Consider the following 9,718-nt stretch of genomic DNA (forward strand, 5'->3'; position numbering starts at 1 on the left):
GTGCAAGTCCTTCTGAAAAGAAACTTTCCTGACACAGAATCTTGGAAAGACTTTATCAAGTAGATCCTTATTTAAGGGACACTGAGTAACTTAATGAACAATGTCTTCTGCAGTGGTTTTGGAAAGGCACTAGAACATTGAAATGATTATCTCCTATGGATCCTTTATGAAACTGAAGGCACAGTATTAAAATTATGACAATAAAGGATTTTTTTGCAGGGAACAACTTTAATGAAGTCTGGCTGCATAACTTTCTGATGCATATTTTTGCACAGGGATAGGTTAGAGAATCTGTCTTACTTTAAAAAAACTTTTTATTGAATTATATTTATTAGAACAGTTTCTTAAACTGGGATGCGTATCATAGTTACCCAAATTCAAATTGCTTATTACAGCTTATTTAGCTCTTTTACAGCCAAGCTTGTTGACTTTGGATTAGAACACTTGGTGAATAAAATGTGTCAGTCGCCAATAACGTTAGTCATAATATTGTCCTTAGGATTGAGGAGGAGTGTCATCTGGCTCTTGAGTAGAGTTATCTTTTTTGGGGACAAAGTCTCTACAATAGTGGCTTTCAACCTTTTTGATAATGACCCACAGTAAAAAATGTATTTTATCTTTTGACCAAATATACATGCACCCATGAAAATGTTTCACAAAACAGTATTTATCCTACTGTGTGCAATATACTCTTGATGTTTTTCTGTTCCTTCCTATTCCATTTGAAAAAAATGCTGGTCTCAACCCACTCAGTTAATTTCACTGGGCATTCGATCCACTCGATTGAGTTCACATCCCACTAATGGCTCATAACCTACCCTTTCAAAAACTACTTTACAAAGTTAATTAACCAGGAGGAATAAAGGATCCCTATTCACAGGCACCCTGGAACTTCCCTTTGCCTGTGTGAAGGGCGTAAAAGAAAAGATTCATGAAGTATTAGTAAATTAATAAGATAAAATATCAAAACCAGTAAAAATAAATAAAAAGTAAAAGCATTTTGCAAATGTTAGAAAGAAATCTTCCTAATGATCAAGCACATTCTTTGTTTGAAGTAAACAAAAATGACTGACAGTAGTCTGCTTCTGTGAGACCACAGCTGGTGCTTGTAGTAGGGATTGTGTGCTGAAGGTGCGATGGGCCTGAAGGCTGCAGAGAGCCTCAAGCCCAGGGTATAGCCACGGAAGCCCCATCAGGCTGTTGACCATCAGGTTTGTGTTTTAGATGAGAGAGATGAGGTCCAGAGAAAGATAACTTGTTTGAACTGCTGATGAAACCATGCCAACTGCAATTAATCAGTCCCTTCCTCCATAGCCCTGGCTGCCTGGGAAAAATGATAACATAACCAGCGACTGTTTTCTTCAGCAATAATGAGTGTGAAATATTTTTTTCAGTGGAGGAAAGGGGAAAATTCTGACTAAATTTAATGTTAAAAACACATTCTCACCCTAGAACACTTAAGGAAAAATTTGTCTTATAATGAAATAGAGCCGCGTGGTATTTAGAGTTTTTAATCATATTTATAAACTTGTTTGACTTGTTTCCTTGTCTCCAGAATCTTGTGGAAGAAAAATGAAGTTGCTGACTATGAAGCTACAACATTTTCCATCTTCTATAACAACACTCTGTTCCTGGTCTTGGTCATTGTTGCTTCCTTCTTCATATTGAAGAACTTCAACCCCACGGTGTATCCTTTTAAAGGTTGATGATGTTTTTTAGAAGTCTAGAAACAGTAGTTGGTTTTGGTTTCGACTTGTCTCTGGGTACTTTAGTAGAAAGAAAAATGGCACTGGGAGTCAGTTTATTAAATAGCACTGACTTTAGGCAAGTTTCTGGATATTTAAAATAACAGCTTTTGGTGTGATTTAAAGTTCTTTAAAGTTTATGCATTGTGACTTATAACAAATAGCAAGTATTACAGAGCAGTCTTATATATGTGATTATGTATACTTGCCTACTTAAAGTTCCAAAGATCCAAAGCAAGCTTGCCTTCTTTGATAGCTTTTGGAATATGCCCCTGTTTCTGCTATTATTTTTGGGGCTTTGGAGTTGGGTAGATGGCCAATGCAATTAAACCGGTACCATGGGACCTTAACAGTGTTTCAGGCTACTTTGAAATTGAGCTTTTGAGTAAGAATGAGTCTTCTCTAATTAAGGTAATTTATTAAAGGTATTATCCAGGTATGTGCAGCCAAACTTTTAACAATTGGAGATTATGATGTAATAAAATATCAGACACCCTCCAACTCGTATCTTCTGGAAATACAGGAGAGGTTTGCTGAAAGTGGCATAGTTGCGATGCTGGAAGTAGCTGCAAGCTTTCAGAATCTCCTTGCTGTTACAAGCCAACTGCAGCAAAACTGCATGACAGGGGAGATTAATTTTTCCTTTGTTCTAGGGGGAGAGGGAGGAGAAGGAAAACAAGTCTCTCTTTCCTCCCCATGTTCTTTGATCAGCTCGTCTCTCATGAAAGTTAAATGGAATTCACATATGTTCTTCATGATCATGTGTTCTAGGTTTCTGTCTCAAGTGTTTTCTTTTTAAAACTGGAACACATTTCCTGTGAATGTTTTTCATTTTTTATGGTCTTCTGTCTTGCAAATTGTGTTTGCATTCAATGGGGCTTCATATCATCATGATTATACCAAGTATCAGGAAGGAAACACCACTTTGCTCCAGAAAGACTTTTGGGAACTTATAAATATTAAAGTACATATAGGTCTTTTGTAGAAAAAAGTGGTCTGATGTTAAGTTCAAGAAACACTTCCTTAGTGTCTGGTCTGCTTGAGAGATTCAGAGAAAAGAATCTCAGCCTTTGGAGCCTACTGTCTCAGAAATGAAAGAAGCATCTGAAGAAGATGGTTTCTACATGATATAATGAGTCAGGTGAAATTGGATCTTTGGAGTAAAAAGTACATTGTAGTGTCCTAAAATATCTCTTAACAAGGTAGCTGTCTGCCCCCTTAGCTGCCATTTCATTAGGTTTCAGAATTTATTTCCTCTTACCTTTTTTTTTTTTTAGAGCAACCAGTTTTCCTCCCTCCACTTATCACTTTGTGTGGGGTAACAAAGTTAAAAAGTAACTTTGTAAGCCTTTAAAAAAATACAGTAGTATTTTAACAATGTCAATTCTGACTCAGTTCTTGAGTGAACTAGAGATAGAGACATAGGTAAAATCAGCTACAATTCATGCTTAACTTGTATCCCAGAAACTCTTGCGGTTGAAGAAAGATTGAAAATTACTACCTTGAATGATACTGGGCTTTCTTTGCTGGGATCCATCCTGATTTCTCCACAGTTTTCTTCAGGTACCCTGACTAGAACGACATACAGCGTAGTAACGAAAGTAATCAACCGATTACTTTCATGTGGAGTAAACAGATTTCTATCTCTGTATTCCATATCCTGTTGGGATATTGTGTTGAATGCTGTCATAATGGGACTATGTAGGTAATTGTTAAATTTTGCTTGTGGTCAGTTATTACTTTTTTATATTTATGGCTAACCATTTTCTCTAATATTATCAAAAATATACCATGGTGCTTTAAGTGTCATAGTGTATGGGAAGCTTTTTGTGTTTCATCATAGTTTAAATTTTATCCTCTTTTGCTAGCAACCATATCTGATAAAATTCATCTATAAATTCTTTCGATGAGTATAAATTTAGTTTTTTTCTTCATCTGACCTGTCACTGAATATTTCAGTCTGAGTTCTTGAGTAACACTTTGAATCTTTTCTGAGTGATTCCATTACTAATTTTTCGTGCAACCCACAAACCAGTGGTTAATTTAACAAAGTGGAATGGACAGTCCCTGACCACGCGATATTATTTCTTTATAGTGAAATTGTCCTTTGGAATGGAGTTAAAAGCATTATTTTAAGATATTTCAGCTATTATTTCCTTTGTTTATTAAGACTAGTTTTCTGTCCTGTTATTTACTTGGAATTGAAGTCATATCATTTACTAATGCCTTTAGAAATTTATTTGTTGAATAGTTAAATTATAGGGTAAAACAAAATGGAGCTATTCATAACTAAATTTCACTAATAGCATTTGACTTTTATATCTGTGTTAAATCCCTAAACTTTGGAAAATTCTCCTTTTAAGCAGAAATAAAAACACATAACTTATAAACCACATCTTGGAAGTTTCTTGAACAACTTCTTTTTTGGCTAGTGCAGTAATAAAGTTGGAACTTTCTGTCCAGCTTATTTTCTTATATTCAGTTGCTAATACAAAATAGGAGTACAGAGTGTTTCTGAGAAAGTGTGATGTTCACTTATAGCACATGGAAACTTTTTTTCTTTTTTTCTTTTCGTTCCAGAGTAGCACAGAAGAGGGAGGATGCTGTTTCCAAAGAAGTGACTCGAAAACTTTCTGAAGCTGATAATAGAAAGATGTCTCGGAAGGAAAAAGATGAAAGGTTTGACTCCTTATTTAAAGTGTTTGAAATCAAAAAAGGGGATACTTTGGAGAAAGTAAGTTTTTGATTTCTGATTAGAGAATGTGGATATTGGAATTATTTCAGGTAAATTTTGAAATTGTAGAAGTTGTAGTAGTAGGAATGGTAATAGCTGACTTTGGGAGTTTTTATTACTACCAGATACTTCTCTCTGTGGTAAACAATATTTGATGTATTCCTCTAAAGGGCCCTAAGAGGTAGGTACTGTTATCTCCATTTTACACTGGAGGAAACTGAGATACAGAAAGCCTGGGTAACTTGCCCAAGGTCCTAGATTAATACATGGTAGATCCTTGATAAGAACACAGACACTGCCTTGAGAACTTATACCTGTAGTTGCTCTGCTGGAATTTAGGAGGCAGCAGAGCTTTGTCCAGTGCTAGCTTTGCCCGTTGATAGCTGTGGGGCCTTGAGTTAATCACCTAACCCCTCTGGGTCTGAAAGGTTTTATAGTGTGTTATGTGTTAGCCTGCCTAGGTGGTAATATTTCTGTTCCTGAGCTTCCTGAGGGACATCTAGTACTTGGTTATCTGTGTTGGCTGGGGAAAAAGGAAAGAACTGGGTTTCTCTTCTTTTGTCCAATTCTCTGCCACATTTGTTAGCCCCTGCTCCCATTTTTTCCTGTCCGCTGCTCTTAGAAGGCTTGTTAAACAGTCTAATATCTGAGTAGCAGAAGTCCCTGAACGATTGAGTAAACTTGTGCTGCAGAGTTGCCAGATAGTTTGAGAGAGTCAAGAGTCCGGTGATTTTCATGGATCTTTAGTTTTAGTATCAACGAGGTGCTTTGTGGAACAGAGTTTTTACCCCACTTTGCTCCAGAAAGACTTTTGGGAACTTATAAATATTAAAGTACATATAATATATATATAATATATTTATTATATTTAATACAATTTTCTCAAAGTGCATATAAAACAAACAATTTTAAAAGACCAGAAACCATTTAAAAAGAAGAAAAGGTGGATGAACAAGGACTTTAGAGTTAGTTACAGCATTTGAACCCCAAACATAGTTCTGAGCTTCCAAGTGCCAGGGGAAGCATCTGAGATCACGTAGCTTTCATTGTCTGAAGAGAAGCAGCGTGCAAGTCCTTCTGAAAAGAAACTTTCCTGACACAGAATCTTGGAAAGACTTTATCAAGTAGATCCTTATTTAAGGGACACTGAGTAACTTAATGAACAATGTCTTCTGCAGTGGTTTTGGAAAGGCACTAGAACATTGAAATGATTATCTCCTATGGATCCTTTATGAAACTGAAGGCACAGTATTAAAATTATGACAATAAAGGATTTTTTTGCAGGGAACAACTTTAATGAAGTCTGGCTGCATAACTTTCTGATGCATATTTTTGCACAGGGATAGGTTAGAGAATCTGTCTTACTTTAAAAAAACTTTTTATTGAATTATATTTATTAGAACAGTTTCTTAAACTGGGATGCGTATCATAGTTACCCAAATTCAAATTGCTTATTACAGCTTATTTAGCTCTTTTACAGCCAAGCTTGTTGACTTTGGATTAGAACACTTGGTGAATAAAATGTGTCAGTCGCCAATAACGTTAGTCATAATATTGTCCTTAGGATTGAGGAGGAGTGTCATCTGGCTCTTGAGTAGAGTTATCTTTTTTGGGGACAAAGTCTCTACAATAGTGGCTTTCAACCTTTTTGATAATGACCCACAGTAAAAAACGTATTTTATCTTTTGACCAAATATACATGCACCCATGAAAATGTTTCACAAAACAGTATTTATCCTACTGTGTGCAATATACTCTTGATGTTTTTCTGTTCCTTCCTATTCCATTTGAAAAAAATGCTGGTCTCAACCCACTCAGTTAATTTCACTGGGCATTCGATCCACTCGATTGAGTTCACATCCCACTAATGGCTCATAACCTACCCTTTCAAAAACTACTTTACAAAGTTAATTAACCAGGAGGAATAAAGGATCCCTATTCACAGGCACCCTGGAACTTCCCTTTGCCTGTGTGAAGGGCGTAAAAGAAAAGATTCATGAAGTATTAGTAAATTAATAAGATAAAATATCAAAACCAGTAAAAATAAATAAAAAGTAAAAGCATTTTGCAAATGTTAGAAAGAAATCTTCCTAATGATCAAGCACATTCTTTGTTTGAAGTAAACAAAAATGACTGACAGTAGTCTGCTTCTGTGAGACCACAGCTGGTGCTTGTAGTAGGGATTGTGTGCTGAAGGTGCGATGGGCCTGAAGGCTGCAGAGAGCCTCAAGCCCAGGGTATAGCCACGGAAGCCCCATCAGGCTGTTGACCATCAGGTTTGTGTTTTAGATGAGAGAGATGAGGTCCAGAGAAAGATAACTTGTTTGAGCTGCTGATGAAACCATGCCAACTGCAATTAATCAGTCCCTTCCTCCATAGCCCTGGCTGCCTGGGAAAAATGATAACATAACCAGCGACTGTTTTCTTCAGCAATAATGAGTGTGAAATATTTTTTTCAGTGGAGGAAAGGGGAAAATTCTGACTAAATTTAATGTTAAAAACACATTCTCACCCTAGAACACTTAAGGAAAAATTTGTCTTATAATGAAATAGAGCCGCGTGGTATTTAGAGTTTTTAATCATATTTATAAACTTGTTTGACTTGTTTCCTTGTCTCCAGAATCTTGTGGAAGAAAAATGAAGTTGCTGACTATGAAGCTACAACATTTTCCATCTTCTATAACAACACTCTGTTCCTGGTCTTGGTCATTGTTGCTTCCTTCTTCATATTGAAGAACTTCAACCCCACGGTGTATCCTTTTAAAGGTTGATGATGTTTTTTAGAAGTCTAGAAACAGTAGTTGGTTTTGGTTTCGACTTGTCTCTGGGTACTTTAGTAGAAAGAAAAATGGCACTGGGAGTCAGTTTATTAAATAGCACTGACTTTAGGCAAGTTTCTGGATATTTAAAATAACAGCTTTTGGTGTGATTTAAAGTTCTTTAAAGTTTATGCATTGTGACTTATAACAAATAGCAAGTATTACAGAGCAGTCTTATATATGTGATTATGTATACTTGCCTACTTAAAGTTCCAAAGATCCAAAGCAAGCTTGCCTTCTTTGATAGCTTTTGGAATATGCCCCTGTTTCTGCTATTATTTTTGGGGCTTTGGAGTTGGGTAGATGGCCAATGCAATTAAACCGGTACCATGGGACCTTAACAGTGTTTCAGGCTACTTTGAAATTGAGCTTTTGAGTAAGAATGAGTCTTCTCTAATTAAGGTAATTTATTAAAGGTATTATCCAGGTATGTGCAGCCAAACTTTTAACAATTGGAGATTATGATGTAATAAAATATCAGACACCCTCCAACTCGTATCTTCTGGAAATACAGGAGAGGTTTGCTGAAAGTGGCATAGTTGCGATGCTGGAAGTAGCTGCAAGCTTTCAGAATCTCCTTGCTGTTACAAGCCAACTGCAGCAAAACTGCATGACAGGGGAGATTAATTTTTCCTTTGTTCTAGGGGGAGAGGGAGGAGAAGGAAAACAAGTCTCTCTTTCCTCCCCATGTTCTTTGATCAGCTCGTCTCTCATGAAAGTTAAATGGAATTCACATATGTTCTTCATGATCATGTGTTCTAGGTTTCTGTCTCAAGTGTTTTCTTTTTAAAACTGGAACACATTTCCTGTGAATGTTTTTCATTTTTTATGGTCTTCTGTCTTGCAAATTGTGTTTGCATTCAATGGGGCTTCATATCATCATGATTATACCAAGTATCAGGAAAGAAACAGTACATTCCAAAGGGATGGGCTTTATTTTATTGAAAAACTAATTTTGGGTTCTTAATTTTTCCTTAACATTAAATTCCTACAGGAACTACATTTTGTCCATAAGTGCTTCCTCAGGACTCATCGCCCTCCTGTCTACTGGCTCCAAGTAGACCATGGCAGCTTTACCCCCTGGCTTTGTATCTATGGGTGGCCTGTGGTTTATGGAAAAGTAGCAGGGTGGTCAGGGTGGGAGACACACAAGATATTTTTGCAGTCTGGAGTTTGAGGGTTTAAAAAAACCCAACAGAATGTAATTCAGTATTTGTATATTGGCTTTTTTTGATACGTTGTTGAAATTAAATGAAAGGGAAACTCAGTACCAGGACATTTATTAAAAGGCAAAAAGTGTCTTGCAATATGCTGTAATCACAAGAGGAGAAAATAACTTGTTTCCTTGATCTGTCAGAGGTCACAGTAACCTGGGCTGAGCTGTTATTATTTAAAATAGTAGCAAGAAGTTAATAACTGGTTCTCTGTGTTCCAAGCACAGTATTACAACTTTTTTTGAACCATAAATATCAGAATGAATCTTCTTCCCAGAGGATTTAACAGAAGCTTTATGTTTACAAGTCTCTGAATTTGTGATTTGAAATAACACAAAGTTTAAAACATGGTTTCTCCAACTTGGGGAAGAGAAACTTGTGGAAAAAGTTTTTTTTTTTTTTTTTTTTTTTTTTTTTTTTTTTTTTTTTTTTTTTTTTTTTTTTTTTTTTTTTTTTTTTTGTAAAAAAAAAAAAAAAAGGCAGCCAAAGTAGTAACCTAAAAATAGTGCGCCAGGCGTCTGAGAGTTGTCCTACGGGGTTAAAGCACATACTGTTCAGCTGTATGGCTTTGGCCCTGCGTGGCCAGGGAGGTCAACTTGACCCTGCCATGTTCGTTTGACTTATTAAGACATAGGGATCATTGTTTTCCTTGACCAATGTCTCATACTCCGGAAAGAATGTTAAATAAGAGAGAACACCTCTTTCCTGAATATTGACATGTAAAAGACCACAGTAATTTTTGTGATCTTAGTTCTGGATTTTAAGAACTCTCTAAGGAATTTATGGTGGTTTTAGTGCTTGTCAGCATTTTCCCCGTTAGGACTTTCATAAATTTGACCCTTCAGTTCACAGGTCCCATCAGTTGTGAACAAAATATTGGTCTCTTCAGCCTTTGGGGGTCCAGCTGAGAGCAGTCTCTTGGCATTTTTAACCAGTATGTGTACAGATACCATCATTTTCTATGTGTGCCATGACTTAAAAAAGTTCAGCACGTTCTTTAACCTGTGTCACTTAAACAGAGAGTCACAGGTGATGGCAGTTTCATATTCCTATTAGCTTTTGACCACATCCAGTAATTTCCTACAAGCAGTACCTCAAGGAAATATATTCCTAATCTTTAATTTCCACTTCTAAATTTAAGATGAATGTTATAAATGTTATTAGTTGTACTTATCACTTGAAGAGAGATACTGCAAAGTGCAGTTA

General features: G+C 36.2%; 1 protein-coding gene across 1 annotated transcript in view; it reads left to right on the forward strand.

The window, feature by feature from the left end:
- The window catches only part of SSR3 (signal sequence receptor, gamma (translocon-associated protein gamma)), a 15,678-nt gene extending 6,803 nt beyond the window's left edge, over positions 1-8,875 (forward strand). Inside the window, exons 3-5 of the mRNA XM_012642890.1 lie at positions 4,326-4,424; positions 7,100-7,231; positions 8,293-8,875. Coding sequence (XP_012498344.1) covers positions 4,326-4,424; positions 7,100-7,231; positions 8,293-8,359 — 298 coding nt within the window. The 3' untranslated portion in view covers positions 8,360-8,875. The remainder of the gene's footprint in view (positions 1-4,325; positions 4,425-7,099; positions 7,232-8,292) is intronic.
- Positions 8,876-9,718: the final 843 nt, after the last annotated feature.

The sequence above is a fragment of the Propithecus coquereli genome, unplaced genomic scaffold, assembly GCF_000956105.1.
Source record: "Propithecus coquereli isolate 6110/MARCELLA unplaced genomic scaffold, Pcoq_1.0 Scaffold19, whole genome shotgun sequence".
Taxonomy (NCBI): domain Eukaryota; kingdom Metazoa; phylum Chordata; class Mammalia; order Primates; family Indriidae; genus Propithecus; species Propithecus coquereli.